This window comes from Orbilia oligospora, assembly GCF_000225545.1.
Source record: "Orbilia oligospora ATCC 24927 unplaced genomic scaffold scaffold00188, whole genome shotgun sequence".
NCBI lineage: Eukaryota > Fungi > Ascomycota > Orbiliomycetes > Orbiliales > Orbiliaceae > Orbilia > Orbilia oligospora.
Genome location: NW_011645745.1, coordinates 836,108 through 854,875, shown reverse-complemented (window position 1 = coordinate 854,875; position 18,768 = coordinate 836,108). Strand labels below are relative to the sequence as shown.

General features: G+C 44.0%; 5 protein-coding genes across 5 annotated transcripts; 1 reads left to right on the top strand and 4 right to left on the bottom strand.

Annotated features, from left to right (window-relative positions):
• Positions 1-1,044: 1,044 nt before the first annotated feature.
• Positions 1,045-2,870, bottom strand: AOL_s00188g262 (uncharacterized protein; the record flags this gene model as incomplete). The annotated part of the gene is made up of 2 exons (XM_011128510.1): positions 1,045-1,614; positions 1,701-2,870. The coding sequence occupies 2 exons, from the start codon at positions 2,868-2,870 to the stop codon at positions 1,045-1,047; spliced, it is 1,740 nt and encodes a 579-aa protein (XP_011126812.1).
• Positions 2,871-5,548: 2,678 nt separating this feature from the next.
• Positions 5,549-6,328, bottom strand: AOL_s00188g261 (uncharacterized protein; the record flags this gene model as incomplete). The annotated part of the gene is made up of 1 exon (XM_011128509.1): positions 5,549-6,328. The coding sequence occupies one exon, from the start codon at positions 6,326-6,328 to the stop codon at positions 5,549-5,551; it is 780 nt and encodes a 259-aa protein (XP_011126811.1).
• A 1,435-nt stretch (positions 6,329-7,763) lies between these two features.
• On the top strand, positions 7,764-8,910 carry AOL_s00188g260 (uncharacterized protein; the record flags this gene model as incomplete). The annotated part of the gene is made up of 2 exons (XM_011128508.1): positions 7,764-8,109; positions 8,171-8,910. 2 exons carry the CDS (start codon positions 7,764-7,766, stop codon positions 8,908-8,910), a joined length of 1,086 nt encoding a protein of 361 aa, XP_011126810.1.
• A 675-nt stretch (positions 8,911-9,585) lies between these two features.
• On the bottom strand, positions 9,586-10,918 carry AOL_s00188g259 (uncharacterized protein; the record flags this gene model as incomplete). Its single annotated transcript, XM_011128507.1, has 3 exons — positions 9,586-10,196; positions 10,298-10,462; positions 10,594-10,918. 3 exons carry the CDS (start codon positions 10,916-10,918, stop codon positions 9,586-9,588), a joined length of 1,101 nt encoding a protein of 366 aa, XP_011126809.1.
• A 4,218-nt stretch (positions 10,919-15,136) lies between these two features.
• AOL_s00188g258 (uncharacterized protein) lies at positions 15,137-16,514 on the bottom strand (the record flags this gene model as incomplete). Its single annotated transcript, XM_011128506.1, has 2 exons — positions 15,137-16,149; positions 16,208-16,514. 2 exons carry the CDS (start codon positions 16,512-16,514, stop codon positions 15,137-15,139), a joined length of 1,320 nt encoding a protein of 439 aa, XP_011126808.1.
• Between the last annotated feature and the right edge of the window lie 2,254 nt (positions 16,515-18,768).

Here is an 18,768-nt window from a genome sequence, read left to right as displayed (position 1 = left end):
TGGGAACGAGGCAAGCTCAACGTAAAGTTACTCGTAGAATAGTTGATATCATGTTAATTAACATTCGATAAACTGCTACGGTTGCTAACCGTAACGTTGCTGCCATGAAAGCCTCGACTCCATTAGCTTCGCTTCCAACATAATAAGGCCTGCCCAATTCACGGCACGTGATCCAGCCTCTTTCGGCCGTCGACGGATTTTGTAACTTTCCGAATCAGGCATTTGTCGGCAAACCAAATCATTTTCCAATATCAAAATTTCCTAAAAGAGTTACAATCGGGCGAATTTCCCAACGCTTTAGTAATGATCATATTTATCGTGCGCATGCATAAGCGTGGAAATTCTCTGAAGTCGCGCTTATAACGGGGGTAATTTATGGTTCGCAGTTCGGAACGACGGAGCACGGAGGATATTTGAAGACCGACTTTTTTCTTATCTTTCTAATAAAATTTAATTAATATCATTAAGGGAGTGGATAATTATAAATGTCAGAGAGGTAGTATTCAGTACTAAACTAGACTGACCAGCATGTTGGCCATGTAATCGCAGCCATGGGATAAACAAACCCCTATAAATGAATAAACCGAGGCTTCAAAGGCCCATTGAATAGATTTAAATAGGGGATTGCTATCGCTAGCCTCTCTTCTTGCTAGTGCCGGGTCCCTTGTGTAATCTCTAATATCTTCTTGGTGGTAAACTTTTTAATATAGAAATTGTAAATAAAAATAAATAATAATAAAGATTTTTATTATTGATTTTATGGGCCGGTTCACAGCTGTGAATTGGCACTTAGGTCACCCAGCTTGTGAACTAGCTTGTGAAAGTGAACCAGCTTGTGGACCAGCCAGCGAACCAGCCAGCGAACCAGCCAGCGAACCAGCCAGCGAACCAGCCAGCGAACCAGCCGTCTGCGAACAAGAGTTTAGATTTTTGATACAGGTGACATATATATAATCGGGATATTATTGAACAGATGCTAAGAGGGGCTGGCACTAGTAAGAAGGGGGGGGGCGGTGATAGCATTCCCCTTTGGATATTGCGGGTTCATGGGTTCAATCCATAACTATCCGGATATTCCCTGAGTCTCTTCCTGCTCCGAACCTCAACTTGTCCTTCAAGAGGCTGTCCAGCTCCCGTGATAACGAATGCGGTAGTAAACTGGCCACCGGCAACTTCAAACCCGCTTCGACTGTCACTAGAACCTATTTTACTTCTGAAACCTACACGACCAAGGAAGTCGTTCCTGAAGCCACCGAGTGGAATATGCGCCGTGACCTTTAAATGATTGTTGCAATTGGCGCAACCGGAAACGTTCCACCTACTAAACACCGGCTCGCAACCAAGGAATATCTCGGGCTTATTCGGCTCCTTAGCCCAGGCAGATATGATAAACGAGCCCGAGATGGTAGAGCGGTCGATGCCGGAAATGCGAAGGTAAGTATTTTGACTACGTGGGTATCTGAGCTGTGGTGGATTAAGATCGTAGGCAAGTTCTTCGCCGCCTAGTGAATCTTCAATATCCTCAGATTCTATCCCAGAATCGGATTGTGTTTTCCTGGGGGCCAAATCAGGTTTGTCGTATCTATACGGAAGCAAGTCCAGACGAGAAACTTCCTGGAAGCCGGCCGGAAGTGGTCAGCATGGTAAACGATCGATCAATGGATCATAAAGGTAGGCAGACGACTTTTCAAAAAACGTACCCTCGTTGTCCAATATTGACCGCCGCGACCAGACCAGTCGTTCTCGGGAATCTTGAACGGATAAAGAGGAGTATCAATTGTCAACCATTCATGCGCTGCAATTCCGGGAGTTGGGCCTTGATAGTCTACTGGGCTAGTTCCGGGGTATTCAGGAATAATATTCACACCATCCACAGTATCATGGCCTTTGGCATTAATATGCCGGCTTTGCCATTTCCAAAACACTCTGTCGATAAAGCAATGATGATACCAAAAGACTGGATCGAACGCCGCGGTATCATTCTCACCCATATCTCCATTCGCACCATCGAAGCTAGGCCGGTCTGGCACATCATACCCGCCAACAGCAAGATGCGCTCCATTGTGCGGGGACTCGACGGAGACAACCAATGCTCCGGAAGTGGGGTTGTCATCATTCCACTGAGCTGCGGAAGTTGTATTGGAGAAGACAGTATAGTTTGGGGCTTCCAACGACATTTTGTATTTTTCCCGCAAACCCATAGCCCTACCCTGGCTAGCTGTTTGATTAATCCTGTCATGGAACCAATTTCTGAGATTCAAGTTGAGGAGATCAGTTACTTCGTCGTCGCTAAATCTATTCATCCATTCGTTGTGAACGTTCGTCCTGCGTTCGTCGCTACTACCTACTAGGCCGGAATAGGGATATCTGACTCTCTTGTAGCCCTCAGGTTTACCGTAGTCCAAATCTGATCTTGAAATTCTATCTTTGAATCCCTTCACGAACTTATAGGAATAGAGAGGATTATCGATCGTATGGCCACCAGCTGCAGCACTAAATTTGTACTTTCTATCAGTGAAGATTTTGGGAATTATCCTCTTCTCCTTTTCTCCATATTCGCCATTCATCTGGTCCCAGTAAGGGAGAGTGACGTCCGCGTCGATTTTTTGGAGGGCTTCCTCGAGGCGTAGAATGTAAGCTCGATGCCATGTTGGAAAAAGGACATTGCCATGGTGGCAGTAACCCCCCCACCACATAGCGTTTCCGTAACCAGCTCCCCGGAAGGGTTGGCCGTGATAGCCAGCTATAGCAAAAAAGCCATCTTGGCAGTCTGCAGGCTTTTCTTGGATGCATTTCCACGCAAAAATGAGTTTGTCGGTCTCTCCTTTTGAGAGATTGAGGATGTTTTTCCTCACTTTTTTTTGAGGCATTCTGGCTTTGGTAGAGGCATCTCCTTCGATAGAGGCAGTCATTAAAACAGTTTATGATATGCCAAACAGCTATAGCTTGGAATTGGTGCACAACTCTTAGATCCGTAATGGCGTAGATAGCTTCATTGACCTATCTAGTTAGAGGGTCGGTCAAAAGTGCTTCGTTTGGGAAGATGACCTGAATGTAGTCTAGTGAAACTGCCAGAACCCCATCATACAATATATATTTCCTAGTCATATCAAAGCTAAGAGATCTCGAGAGCGTTTCAAAATCTTGGAAGCCTCACCAAGAGGTCAAATGCGGGGTCCGATGCCCTCCTTAGTTAAGTCCTTACTAGAAAATCTATTCGTTAACCAGAAACGCTAGTGATAATTTCAATGCGGGAACATCGGTCTGGCCATCATAGTCAATGTTCCGACTAATCCCCGACTGCTGCATCAATGAGCTATAAATCTGCAGCAACATCGATCGAAGCTGACTATATACTTAATTTTATGATTGTAAGTTTCCGGGTCGTAGATCTTGCATATATTGTGTTAGCTGCATCTAGATAATGCGATGAGATAATGTATAGCAGTGTGTGCGGGTGTCGATGGGTCGTATCGGAATGCGGAAACAACAATGCCTCTTTACGGTGCATGGCTCTATGACGTTATGATTCCTCTCGCGGAATCGCGAATTAAAATGCTCGAGTAAAGTTAATAGCAGGTCAAGCCCGGTGGAGTATAATAAAGGGGTAAATTTTCAATGTCTGATAGGTATGTAGGCGTGCCGAAGTGACATGTTTTGATACAAGACTAAGCTATGTGGGCGACTGGAAGATGCATGAAGTTTAGTTCCGCTGTGGGTCCGGGCAGTGTAACGTAACATGAGTACATACAGTTAAAATTGATCGTTTCGGCAACACTTTAATGTGTCTGGGCAGCTGGGGACGAGACCAACCCGTTCGAATCTTCGCATACCATAGATCTATAGACCGGATCTCTCGGGAGTCCTACCATTCCAGTGGCTATGTATCGACAGCTGTCGGGTCAAATCGATAATCTTTGTTCTGTAGCGGGAGCATGCTAGTAGTATTGCATATATATATGCATAATAGAAAAAATGCAATTCGCGTTGCCCTCCATCCCCATCCTATTGGTCGGATGCCAGGATCCGGAGCTCTATTTTAACGAAAATGCCCAAAAAAAAACAAGGAAATATGCGGGCCGATGCCTTATGCATATCGACTTGGGCTAGCGCGCAATTGATACGAGTTGAAGGGATATCCAGGTGTTAGAGCCTTTCAAGTCTCATAACATTCTCTCACGTAATTAGATGCATATGCCGGAGACATTTAGATACCAAAAATACCAGAGCGAAAGAGATAAAATTTAGTTTTCGTTGGCTTTTCCCCACTCAAAACCCGTATTATACAACGGTAAATAGATGAGCTACCGTATATTCGGGTTGAAAGTTAACGTAGGACAGAACCCGCTATAGTTTTACGTAATGACTATACAACGTACTTGAAAACTACTTGGTGGCGGCCGCTGTTCTCTCTTAAAGTATGCCCAGAAACCTGCCACTAGTTCCTCAGTTTATTTTACAGTATGAATTTGGTAAAAGTTTCTATTATTTACTTTCAGATTCTTATGTTAATTTTGAATTTAAAGCCATCTTTAGTACGGGTTTATTTGTCTTGCAGCTTTCTCGAGAAGCAGGAAAAGTTGAGAAATAACCTTTTGTCTATTAACTGTTCGGTAATCGTATTTTGAATTGCACTATAGTAAAGGTTTACGAAGTACCAATTTTTAGTTTTAAAACATCCATCACAGCCATGAATATCTTCAATTCTATTCGTGCGATTATGAAAATATGATATGGTAAGTCCTTAGTGACGGGCGCATGAGCTCGGGATGTGTGGAGCTTATTAAATCCACGATCATCTATGCGATTCTTTTAAAGTTTCATAATTATGCTTATATGAGAATTGATAATATATAGTCTGGAAAGAGTGTGGTAGTATATAAGCATTTTGGAGTAGGGGTTAAGCGTTCTACGAGGCGTACAATAGGAATCTACAGAACGAAGAGAACTAATCCGCATATCACTATTACCTGGGACTATACCACAAATGTAGAATCAATTGGCATCTAGAGTCATGTGCATGTTTTGCGCAGACCTATAGCTATATACGAATAGAACATACAAGGTGCCGACAAGAATGTCCATATATCAAAAAAAAAGTAGTTATACGCCAATTTCGTTGAAACCCTGGTGTCGATAAATAGAATCATGCATGGGGCTTGGTGCCATACAAATATAAATCTCGAGGCCTCCTTTGGCCACGGAGGTTCAGTCTCGCAACCAAACTGAGGTTACCCCAACTCAAAATTCAAACAGCCTTCACAAAATCCAACACATTGTAAGTTCTCTACCCCAACCATGGCGGCAACTGAAACACAGGCTTCATGGTCTAGTGGTATGATTCTCGCTGAAAGTACCCCCATTCTAATATATTCTTTCTACGAACTATAAACTAATACCTTCCACAGTTGGGTCGCATTACATGCAATCTTGCGAGAGGCCCCGCGTTCGAATCGCGGTGGAGCCCGTTATTTTTTTGAATTTTAAACTTTTTGTTTTGTTAAACTTCTGGCTAAATGTAAAGCGAGCACAAACCTGGGTCGATTAATTAATCCTCGCGATCCCAGCCCTCAGGAAGAGCCTTAATCAAAAGCATAGCATCTTCACTATATTCTCCCAGATACCGTCCTAACTTGTTGACCCTATCGAGATAGAGCTCTACTCTAGCCAATAACTTCTCTCCCATCACAAAAACCATGTCTTCTTTAAACTCGTCCGGAATATATATTTCCATAGCGGTCTCTACTATCGCGTCCCTAAAATTTTCCCAAGGGCTTGACCATATTGTGACTGAATCATCTATTCCTTTTGCAATAGACTTTAATATTTTAACACGAAGGTCAGCTTTGTCGGGGTTGATAGACCATGTTCCCGAGGTACCTGAGGTATTTGGTTCGAATGTATAGCCTAACCATATCATAGCACGCTGAATAGGATCCTCGATGTCTATATTAAGCGGTATAATGAGGCTTTCGAGCGCTTTCCAGACGACTAGATCTGGACTATTGGGCTCTATTGGCGTCAACTTCCAAAAGTCGATTGGGGTGTCTATTGTAAACTTCGTGATCTGTGGTACCACTGATTTTATCTTCTGAAGCGCAGCCAATGCCTTTGCATGTTTAGTATGTAAATCTGGATCGGCTTTATAGTCTTTATCTGTTGCATCGTCTTCGAATTTTATGACGATATCGAGTAGTTTTTGTATTAACACCCCTGTTTCAGTGACTATTTCAAAGATTGATTCTGAACCGAATGCTTGAAGGCCGGACGGCATTGCTCCCTTGCGTAATGGGGTTTCTTTTAAATAGTCCTTTAAGTTCCAGGACATTATTTTGATATTTAAGAGATCATTGCCGATGTTGGAGGTAATTTCTTGACTTGCTGTTGCCTTTTGGGGGGGTTGTTTTAGGCCCGGTTCGATGAATTCTTGGAAGATTTCGTGGGGGATTTTGATGGGTTCGAGGGCTTGGCTATATACGAGAGATGTTAGGGTTGGTTCTCTTGGGATATATACGCATGCATGTTTAATCAACGAGAGCGGTTAATTCTTACACATTGCAATTGATTAGTACTAGGCTAATAGTCCCGATGGGTAGCCAAAGCCTACACCACTCTGGCAGGCGTCGCATCGTACACAAAGTATTTTTTCCCCGAGATTTTCAGGCGAAAACAAAGAGACTTATCGACATCGAGACAGCCCTCATGGATTTCACCAAGACGGAAAAACATGTTTTTGTAGGATCGGAATAATGGTCGCAAGCATGTGCACTATACCTAGCGTGAGCTCTGGAGAGGGGATTAGAGGCTTTATCTTATACCACCACAATCTCAAGTAGGCATATTGCTATAGTAGGTTAAGTTTTCAGAGTATACGTAGAACGGCCCTGGTGGGAATATTTACTCTCAATTTGTCTATATTTCACTTAAATAGCTTTTTCCGAGCCAAGTGTGCAGTCTCGACACTAAACCAGCTTAGCTCAGCGAACTGTGTTGCTTCCGATATCTTGTCACAAAATGCAACATTCGACTACTCGATACGAGTCTCGAATACATTAAAGTTAAGTTGTTGATGTAGGCAATTTCATGTACTAGGGCTTCCTGATTTAAATGTTTATTCCATATGAAAAATTATTTTTGCGGCTGCTACAACGTTAAGTCTTCAGGCGCTTGACGTAATCATGTTACTTGAACCTCATGGTGGATTTGTAAAGCTCCAAGCTCCCGCTGAAGCCAAGACCGACACCCTGGGCCCCAGCTCCGGAACTCGGCATATTTTTCGTTCCGAGAACATACAACCAGCTCCATGACTTCCTCTTAAGCTCTTCCGGCAGGTCAGAAACGAAAAAAGCTTGTTTAACCCATTCATACCCCGGTGTACAACCGTTTACGCCATACTCGCGCAAGCTTACGTTTTAGTCTTTTAGCGTATGTAATTTGTTATTTCCTTCCCTAATCCCGGAGTATGGGGAATTATTAAACTAGGAGATTGGGCACACGGGCAAGGCGCTAGCTATATAGGGCTTCGGAGATCTTGATAACTTAATTTGGAGCGGTCGGGGGAATGTTGTCGCGCGTGTAGGGCATGCATATTCATATGGGAAGGTTCTATAAAATGGAGGAATTCGAGCTGTTAGTTCTGTTGGTATGTTGTATTATCAGCAGTATCGCTTCATTCCTCAATCGATATAATAGTCTTCGAATCTATACTTCAAAGAAAAGAAAACAATTTCCCTTAGCATTGATACCTTGAAAATATTTCCAAAATGTCAGGAACAATGAAATCTCTCGTCGTTAACCCCGATACCACAACTACAATTTCAGAAATACCAATCCCAACACCAGGGCCCCATGAAGTCCTTATCAAAGTCGTGGTCGCCGGCTCCAATCCAAAGGATTGGAAACTTCCACTCTGGTGGAATAAGTCCATAAACACTGGTGATGACTTTTCTGGGTATGTTGAATCTGTGGGGTCTGAGGTTTATGAATTCAAGAAAGGGGATAGGGTCATCGCCTATCGTCATTGGGAGAATCCGTATGGAAGTTATGCGGAGTATGCAATTGCTTTCGACTTTATGGTGGTGAAGTTGCCGGAGAAAGTTAGCTTTGAGGGTATGTAGTTCGGTTGATCTCTCAAGTCCTACATGAGTAGATATAGCTAACGGCATTATAGAGGCTGCAACTATTCCTCTCGCAGCACTCACCGCTGTCGTGGCACTCTACCACACACTCCGTCTTCCACATCCATGGGTTCCAGCTACCAAACCGACCCCATTAGTCATCTATGGTGCTGCTACAGCTGTGGGCGCATTTGGTATCAAGCTTGCTCGGCTTTCCAACATTCATCCGATCATTGGTGTCGTAGGTCGTGGCAAGGACTTCGCAGAAACCCTTATTGATCGATCTAAGGCCGATGAACTAGTCGACTATAGAGATGGAAATGAAGCTGTTGTCAAGGGTATCAAAGCTGCCTTAGAAAAGAACGGCTTTGACAGTGTCGATTACGTCCTCGATGCAGTTAGCGAGCATGGTAGTGTTCTTGATTCTGCGGCGGTATTGAGCAAAACTGGTCAGATTACTGGGGTCTTAGGATTGGAACTTGATCCCAAGGCAAAGAACTTGAGCAAAGACGTCAACTGGGTTCGAACAAGCGTTGGATGGGTATTTCAAAATAATTGGGAAGAAGGGAGTGAAGAGGCAAAGCAAGGGGTGAGCGTTGCAACTACTGGAAGGGAGATTGGATTTTTGTTTTTGAGGTGGCTCGTTAGAGGATTAGATGAAGGCTGGTTCCAGGGGCACCCCTATGAGGTCATTAAGGGCGGGTTGAATGGGGTTAGTGGAGCGCTAAAGGATTTGAAAGAGGGGAAGTCAAGTGCTGTGAAATTTGTCTATCGCCTTGAAGATACTGAGTAGAAGTGCCAAGAATCAAGCGATGACTATTGGTGGATAGATCTATCAGTGTATCTTGAGCCGGACAGTTGGGTCGCTGTGACCAAACCAATAAGGCCGGTCGTCGATGGTATCGATATTGAATTTTTTTGTTTCTCAATGGGCAATACAGATAATCAAGTCCACATTGAAAGGAAATCTTTTCGGTTATTAGACTTCGAGACCAAGCGCTCAATTGCAATATATAGTATACTAAAAGAGTTTAGCTATCAGCTTTGGTAGAGTAGTCATCGAAGATTTTTGAGAATATGAGAGGAGGTTCGACAATCCTGGGAGCAAATCCAAAGTCATTCTGATTGCGCAAGTACCGAAATTAAAATACAACCCTATTCCGAATTCCAATGCATGCATGCAATTAATTATCCAATCTGAGTATGATATCTCGCGATATATATTGTAAGGAGGGGGCATTTTAAAACATTAAAAGCGTATGAGCTAGTGAGACTCCCTGACCGAAAACCAATATTGTCTAGCACTAGCTACTCCCGGTCTGAGTTTGGGTCTAGACTGTTCAGAGGTTCAAATATCAAGATCACTTGGGCAAATTGTATATCTAACTTGTAGGATTGAAGCCCCTTTCGTGGGGTCTGGGGAGGTCTTGCAAAGCGAGTGGACCCTACTTAGGGGCTAAAGTTCGCTTCATTCGCCGTGGAGCTGTGAATTCAACATCTCACCACGGAGCGTCAAGTATTCAGCTTCAAGTCGCCCCTGCCTTATTTCCATCTGTCCAAGTTTTTCCCACAACTCCGCGTGATCGGTACCTGTGTTACTCTCTGCATAAAAGCTGCTAGTACCTCCTCTAGGGACGCAGAGTGTCGGGAAGTTTGACGAGCTTGGTGTGCTGGGTGCTTCGTTCGAGGTTACAAACGGTGGGCCGGTTCGCCCCAAAGTTTCCACCACTTCCTGTGAATCTTGACACAAGGGAGTCGAGTGGGGTACCAAGAATTGGAACGGGGGCACGTTGGACACCGGGATCTGTGCTGTCAAGCCCTTACCCTTGGCACCAAAGTGTGAAGCGTGTCGACGTCGTCGCCGACCAGCACCATGACGGGAAGTTATATGGGGCTTTAGATTATCGTACCTCGCAAACATTCTTGGGCAGATAGGGCAGGAGTAATTTTTTCTGCCATGTTCGCTCCATACGTGGTCGTCATGGGTTCGGCGGCTGGTAAACTCCGTGGGGCACTCGGTGCATAAATAGGAGCGGCGATAGCCCTTGGTCAGTTCATCTTCCAGACCCGGATGTTTTTCTGGTGTAATCGCAAAAAAAGATATTCATCAGAACGAATTCGAACATTCGCTGTTAAGGGATTGGGTTAGTTGACGGGATTTATGATAGTTATTTCCTTACCCGGGTGTTGGCAAGATGCATAAACAAGGGGGTTAGGCTGTGGAGGAATGAGATCATTCGACTCAAAGGTCGCTGCACCAAGGTTTGTACCAGACTCAAGTTGGGGGTACGAGGCTACAGGAAGCGGAGATACGGTCTTGCGTGTTTGAGGGCTCTCTGATGAGTCTAATAGACACTCAATGTTAATATGTCTCCTCCAGAACGTTACTTAATCTATGACATTGACTTGCAAATCATGCATAGGATAACTATAGATGCTGCGCGGTGTCTACATATATATTGTAGCGTTTACTTACTAGAGAAAGCCTGTGGGCTAGCGCTAGCGCTTTTGATGGAAACCTCAGGAGAACAAATAGAAGATGAGTGTAGAGCTGCAGTGCTACTACTATAGGCGCCATAAAGCTCTTGCACTGTGACCCCATGAGGAAACCCACCTAAAGGGTTCAAATAATTGGCAGAAGACCGTGGGTCAGAAAAGTTGATTATTTTATGGTCCGCCATGTCGGTGATAGCATTGGGGCCACCTTGACTATTTGCTCGGGGATTTAGTAGGGCCCGTGGTGGTGCGCTATCAGAAGTTTTCGCATCGCTAAGCAACCCTTCACGCCACTTTGTGCTCATTGCGCAATTGCGACGATGATGGATACTTGAACTTAATCTTGATAAAATTAATATTGATTCTGTTTAGAATATCAGTGGGCGCAGATTCCTTGAACAAGTAATACGCAAGAAGTTGTAGCTTGCATGCGTGCCAGAAGACGCGCTACAGGTATACCAGTAAATAAAAGATCGGTGTCGTATATTATATTAGAATTAGAAGACCGAAGGGACGTATCAAAGTAGAGAATAGATTTCAAATAAAGATCTGAAAAGTAAATCAATGAGGGGTCTCATCAGTAGTGGGTTTTCTCGTATCCAAACTCCTCGACCGCACACTCAAGTATGGTACAGTCGAATTCAGAATATCAAAAGGGATGACAAGTAGTTGACATCTACGAGGGCGCGGGCGCTCCGGTACCATTTTATAGATATTAGGCTCTGAAAAAGAGTGGGCTAGGAAAAGGAGAGTAGGCATGTTCATTATCTTGAGCCGCGTGAAATCCACAATCCCGCTCCTTAGCTACAATCTATAGATCTAGAGTAAGTAGTATAGTAAAATAATCAAAAGCCTGAAATCCGGGCCCAAATTGGGATGCAGGGCGGTCTCGATGCAGGACCTGTCGTTCCTAAACTGATATCCGTAGCCATCTATCCATCTAAATATTAATTCTATGCTTGATTAATATTGATCTATCCATATGCATGTATGATTGTGCCGTGCTCCATGTGCATTCTACGTATATATGCACGGGCTGATGGGTGTTCAATCTCCTCAGGTTAGCTGCTACCTGGCTGCACCATATTCAGGCGAGCACAGTGTGAGAATTTTTCGGTAATCTCAAATCAGGTGCAGGGCTACCATACATATGTAACCGCCCCGTGACTCCATTCACCTCGAAACTTCAGGAATGACAGGTAGCTGTGGCCAGGCCTGGCAAGGATACTCTTTTTCCCCCACCTTTCAGGTCGATCTGGAGATAATATTTAGAGTATTTATTATCCCACAAATATCGAACCTAGAAGAATTAGAGAATCAAAAGCAGCAGTAACTAAGATCCTTTGTGATTTTTGAATATAAGTTGGCTACCTCTAGTGAATAAATTCAGGGAAAAGATGAAAAACAGAAAGAAATCAGGCGCAGAAGGAGATTCTCCATTCAATTGACACCTGGTTGGTCTGAAGGCCCCATCGGCTTTTCGAAAAAGAAATGAATGTGTTAGAAATTCGAAAGGTCTTCCGACCTCCTGGCTCTTTGATTCTAGGAAAGCACTCTTAGCAAACAGACTAGGAAAGGAGAAGAGGCACACACGGCCCTCACATGCCTCCTTCGTGACGTCTGGGAACAAGACCAGTCCTCACTAGTCTCGAAGTATACACAGACACATTAAATTGTTTTGGTTTACGGAATATAGGGCTAATATTTCTTGACAGCCTCTTTCGGATATCAAAATCTGGCTTCTGTCTCAGCACAGAGCTCGAGATCTAGAATCATCGAATTAGTGTCGAGTAAGCTTTCAAATTATAAATTGAAAGCTACCCGATTCTAAAACAGTCCACAAGTTTAAATTCTCTAGTACCGACAGAAACCGGCCGACTATAATTATATATAATAGAGATTACCACTCGGAAGTTAGGCATTGACCACTTACCGCGAATGGTGAATCGAAACGAAGAAACGGTGGTTGATTCTCACAGTAACTAACGTCGTGAACATGTACACCGAATTAAATGTTTAGTTTAGTATCGTACCACAAGGGCGGCTAACACTGCCTAGTTGCGGAGAACGGCCCGTTCCTTTTATTGTTAGATACTATAAAACGCTGTTATGCATGCGCAAGCGCAGTTGCGCAAGGGTAGAGAGATTCTTAAATCATATTATTTAAAAAGCCACATTATATTATAGATTATTTTGAGTTTTCAAGATCTTAAGAAGCCACGCGTATACGGAGGTTTTGGAAAGATTCGAACTGTGGTACTATGTATGCCAAACAGGGTTCTTAGTGACCCCTAACTAATCTTCCGTTTTTCTCCTCCAGATGCTGGCTGTATCTAATGACGGAAAGCCAAAGGCCACATGAGGTATTAAGCGGCCGCATATCTATTCAGCGGTAATTGCCAGTGACCTAAGGATGAACAATGCAGGGACAGGCAGGCAGGCACAGGGTGACTACATTGGAGAGATTGCATTGACATCCCTTCCAAAAAAAAAGTCTCTGGCTGGCGTAACATGAGTAGCCTCTCATGCTCTCAGGAATCTAGGTAATTAAACTGTCTACCCCTTTCTAATCTAATTTCGTGTTAATATTAAAGAAATCGGGAGTCTGGGTGGATAAAGCTCGGCTTTTGCACTTTCCAAGGGAATTGGTGAGTATTGTCTCATTAGACCAGTGCTGGTCGGTGGTGCACTATGTCGGTATTGTATGTATACATGTAAAGAGAAAGGGTGTTCCTTCTATTCTCACAGAGCTACTAGACGCTCACAAAAATCACTAAAGCAAATACCCGCTAGAACTAGGACTCCTCGCAACCTTATGAAGGAGCTCGGGGCGGATTGGGCTAGGGTAGTTTGCATTCCAGAGAACTCGAGAACTTAATCATCCTAGGGGCGATATAGCCGGATTATGTCCTTCCCTTTTTCCCCCATTGGTCCGGTCCATGCCTCCCGATAATATTATAATGTTTCCCGCCATCCCTACTAGTACTAAGTCCTATTGCGCAAACCCGACCCTTGCCATGAATTCAGAAGTTAGGTTGTACGTAATGGTGTTAGACACAAGACTTGCATTTGCTGATAGCCAAAGCCAATATCATCATGGGAAAATTGGCGCATGGTCGGTTTAAGCATCGAGTGTGTGCTCAAGTACGCGTATACGACATCCTAATGCACTATTACGAACTTTACTGACCCAAGTTCCCGTCTAGGAAACATTCCACGATCATTTACCACATCAAGTTATGCTGAAATGCTTTTAGAAAAAGCATGAGCCGGGAGCGCCCGAACATAGTCTAGTTCACTATATACACAAATGCCGACTGTTCGATAGCTATATAGACTTAGAAGGGTGGGCTCAACCGGCCACCCTAATCCAAGATACCAGCAAATTTCCTTTTCATAAATGACATTCTTGTGGCACAGAGCCCATAGAAAGTTAGAACATGCAAGTACATGCGAATTTTATACAACCGATATCGACCGCGTTGCGTATCGGCGAAAAGCTGACAATGCAGGGCCTGGTTAACGATCGCGAGACAAGATGTGTTGGTTGTTGCAATGCTTCCTTTGAGATTGTAAATATACAAGTCTATAGTAGCCATGCGCATGCATATGGCTATGCATATGGACTCGAGTACCCGTTAGTCTTCTACCTCTCTCTCTGTGCTATCAATATTGTATATTTAGAATTCATGATTTCCATTTTCATCCTATAACTTAACTAGTGGAACTCCCGCTCTCGTCGAAAGACAGATTAAACTTAACTTGTTAAAATCTAGTCTCGAAACCAGACGCCGGGTCAGCCACCAAAATCTATGCATAGCTATGCGCATATATGCGCCCCGCCCGACAGCCCTCGTGCATGCAATTGCATTAATTGGATGAGAGTACGTATAACAACAAACCCCTAGAATCAGTATGGCCAACTAGGACCCCACAATCAAGCAAATTACAGAAGGGCGAGTTCTTTAATTCTAATAAGATTAGTCGACCACGGGAGGAAACCTTCTTAGTAAAGAGGGTGAGCAGGTGCTAGGTGTTTATCGATCGATCGGTCTTTTTACGTTTAGAATTAATGTTAAACAGCTCGACTTGGTTGTCGCCATCGATTTATAGCACCTCGATATCGCTTCCTCGAGGTTTCGGCTAGCGCGAGACCATCTAGCCGACCGACCATAGTACTACCCAATGCTCCAGCCCGTCGTCAACAGTATAAAGTATGTAGTAGTTCTTTGAGCTTTAGTATTTCCCCCTGGCTTATACCTTATTAAATAATTATTTTTACGTTAAGCTCATATGTATATGTCAACGTCTTCGCCAATCCATACAGTCAACCCTACAGTCCGTTGATTCCAAAAAACGAAGAAGAAGAAAAGAAAACGCCTCATATACAACCGTGATGCCATGAACCATAATATTTCGCTAAACCGCCCGAACAAATAAAGGCTTCAACCAAATCAAACACTACTAGAGACAATATATATATATAAACATGGTATGTATTAAGACCCGTCACTTTGGTGTGTCTATGTCCTAGCCTCTGCGACAACCTGGAGAGATCTGGCCAAAGATTTACATACTGTCTTTAGTTTTTCGACCTTCTTTGTAAGCCTGCTCACTTCTGCCTTGAGCCTGCTCACTTCGGTCTTAAGTCTTGCGTTTTCCCGCTCAAGGGAGTCTCTTGACGGTGACTTGGGACCAACCTGAGGTTCGGGTTGGGAATTAGAAGAAGCCGCTTGGGTGTTTATGGCAATAGAATTACCATTACCCATTGAGATGAAGGGTGCATTGTTCAGTAGGCTTGCTTCCCCCGTGTGAGGTGGGAGTGGAGGTACTGTTTCTGTAGGGGAAGGTGCGGTTGGATAAGGCGCAGGCATATCTGGAGCCTGGGGCATCTGATGACTATTTTGTAAAGTCGAGTGTACAAAATCGGGCTGTTGCGCGATCGTCTTTTCTATTGTACCTAGACCTGAAAGGATCGTTTTGGGTTGCGAGCGTTTGGTGCCAAGCCATAAGCGTCTCAAAACCTGTGTTTTAGTAGGTAAAGAGACTGGGCGGGGCCCGCATTTACATTTTTTCTTGTGAGCGTCTAAGTTGTCCTTTCTTGGTGTTCCATAGTCGCATCCATTATTAGGGCAGCCGAAAGCTTTTATCTTGTGCTCTTTGAGGAGATGCTCGCCAAGATTCCTTTCGTTGGAGAATACCTCACCACAGTCAGTCTTTGAAATATCCCGACAGGCTCGTTCTATTGGCTTTCGCCGTTGCTTAGTCGTAATAGGTTTCTCTGGAGAGGTTTCGAAAGAGTCATTTGGGGTTGGATCTGGTAAATTCAGGTCTTGGGCGGAAATGGGTCGCGGTAGGTCGGTGGCGGGGGCTGAGCCCTGGTCTTGGGCGTCAAACTGGTGATTATGGGTATCTTGAGTGGGACGGGAAGGGTCCGGGCCGCTGGGGCCTGCAAATACGCCGCCATGGCCCCCCTCCACAGCTAGTCGTGAGTCTTCCTGTGAGGCCGGACCTCTAGTGTATTGCTCCCAGTATCCTGCCCAAAGCTTAGTACCAACCCCATGTGGCTTCAATGGTATGACATGGGTGCCTACCATCATTGAAATATTGGTCGAGAATTGGACCATATGCATCCCCGGCTGTTTCCGCGTGCATTGTTGATAAGGCCACGGGATCACCTAGCCAATCCATCTCCTGGGTCAAATCTGCCTCCGGAAGACTCGAAGGAAATTGGTTGCTAGACTGGCTTTGAAGGCAGTTCTGAACATCAATCGCAACCATATTGGCTTGCTGCAGGCCCTGGCTGGGGATGCCATTCTTCCGGTTATGCATAGATGAAGGATTGCGTGAAAGGGTAGCCCAATTCGCATCATCATCTGAGGGCACGAAAGACAGGGCCATGATGGTATATACGCACACTGTATGGAAAATAAAATAGTTTAAAAAACGGAAGAATACTATGCTGCGTGGGTAAGACAATAGTTTCACTGAATGAAGGTCAAGTAAGGGTAAGCTATGCCTGTATGGTCCCAAGATAGCTAGGAGCCAAACAAAGTGGTGTCCTTTGCGACGTCTAGGAATGAGAACAGCTAGGAGCATAAATTTTAAGTTTGAGAGAGTCAGGGTATAAAACCTCGGATTCTTCAACATCAAAATAAGATGTTGATGTGATACGTAGGTAGTGGTTATAGCTCGATAGATGGGAAGATCTTCGGAAGTCGCAGAAATGTTGTTTTTGACAGGTGATATATCGATTGATGAAAAAGCTTAGGTTGTAAAGGGGGGGTATGCTTCTTGAATTAATTTGAATGAATGCAATAAATATATACCTATGTAAGTATTTATTCTACAATTGTGGGTGCGGCCGAAGGTCGAGTGACATTCGACATATACAACCCTTCCCCCCTCTAACCTTAGTTAACCTCAGAACATAAGGTACATGTACATAGCCTAGCTGAGTTTCTGAACGCCCGACAATGAGGGAAATAGGTGTGCCTGATTCCTTTCCTATTCGAATAGGCTAGGTCGACGGTGCCCAGTTCCTAACCTTGGCAATGCACATCGCCTTCGCTCGCGTTTTCGCGTTCGTGGCGAATCGAACGCGAAGCAACGCAGCTTCTGCAAGGCCGTCATGGACTCTCGCGGAGGAGCTAGGAGTTCCGGACCGGGCTAAACTCAGGGTGAGCCAGGCCTTCACCAGCCATATTATATATGGCCTTGGATACCTGCGCGCGGTTTGATTGCGGGTTTGATAGCATGATTGCAAGACTACTTACTGAGAGAAACGGGAAAAAAGCCAATAATATATAAATGTATATACGTACCAAACGACCTTTTTTTGATCCCAATTTTAATTTTGCAACCTGTTAATACTCCAGCCGTACGGATGGCCTACGAAATATGGTAACCTACTAATTAAAACCTCGTTTCCCCTGTCCAGGCTAAAGGAATGTAATATGCGCCGATGCAAAGATTTCCATGGGTCTAGAATCGAGTAACCTGTGGATATAGATGCTCCACAGTTCTCGGTAACCCTAGTCTTAGATCTAAGCTCAAGTGCTTAGTCGAAAGTATATTTTTATATGTATACAAGATATCGATTATATTAAAAGGAAAATACATAACTTTGAGACTTCAGATACAACACTAATCCCCTTCATTGATGGCTCATCTCTGTGGGATTCCGACGGAATATACTGAGTTAATACTGCGCGGTGCACGAGAGATATGTAGCCGTCCATGAACTGAAAGACTGGTTAGAAACGATTTTCTAGCCCTCCCATGTAAATTAGCCATCACCGCGCGCGCATGACCACGTAGATCATCAGGTTGGAACTGTCGACCCATATCTTTAAAGAGAGAAAAAGAAAAAGGGACATAATCTAGAAATAGAGAGAAAAAGAAACAGAAAAACAGAAAGAGAGGGACATATAAAGACAGAGGGGAGAGAAGAAGGAATAAAAGGGTTCTGGTGCGTCAATCGATCAATTGACCTCGGATAGGTTTTAAGTCAACTCCAGGAAGCTTAAGTCGGTGTTATAAGAAGATAGTCTAAAAAGATAGTCTTTCCCAAATGTGTAAATTTTTATGAGTTTTCTTCGTTTGTGTCGAAATTTCGGAGGCTAGCTAGCTAGCAATGCTACATGTAGCTACAGTTTATTGCCAACAGCCATTGGGAGGGGATACGAGACGATTTATATATTACTTTAGCAAATAAAAATCAAGCAATCAAAGTCAGTCTCGTATTAGGTATGCCACCTATAGCGCCCGGTCACAGGGCTAGCAGCTTGGCGTTCCTGCATCAAATATCAATTGCAAACACCCTAGATACCAATTAGGATGTACTCAATGACATGTAATCCAAGGCGTATAGTAGCATTCTCCTAAGTTAGCGATGTCCGAACATAATTACAGTAACCAAAGCCTTCGAAGGATATTCAAATCTTAATCTAGCGAAGGGTATATACCCAAGGAAGGACGGCCCATAAATGCAATGCTGGCATGCAGTATAGCGTACGTATCCCGAGGCGATCTCACCCGTGAGTACCTGGAACATGCAGCTGCAACTGCACGGGCCTAGAAAAGATATTTGCGTTCTTGCATATCGACCCAACCTGCTTTCAATTGCTATTATTTGCTTTTGAGTTTATACGCT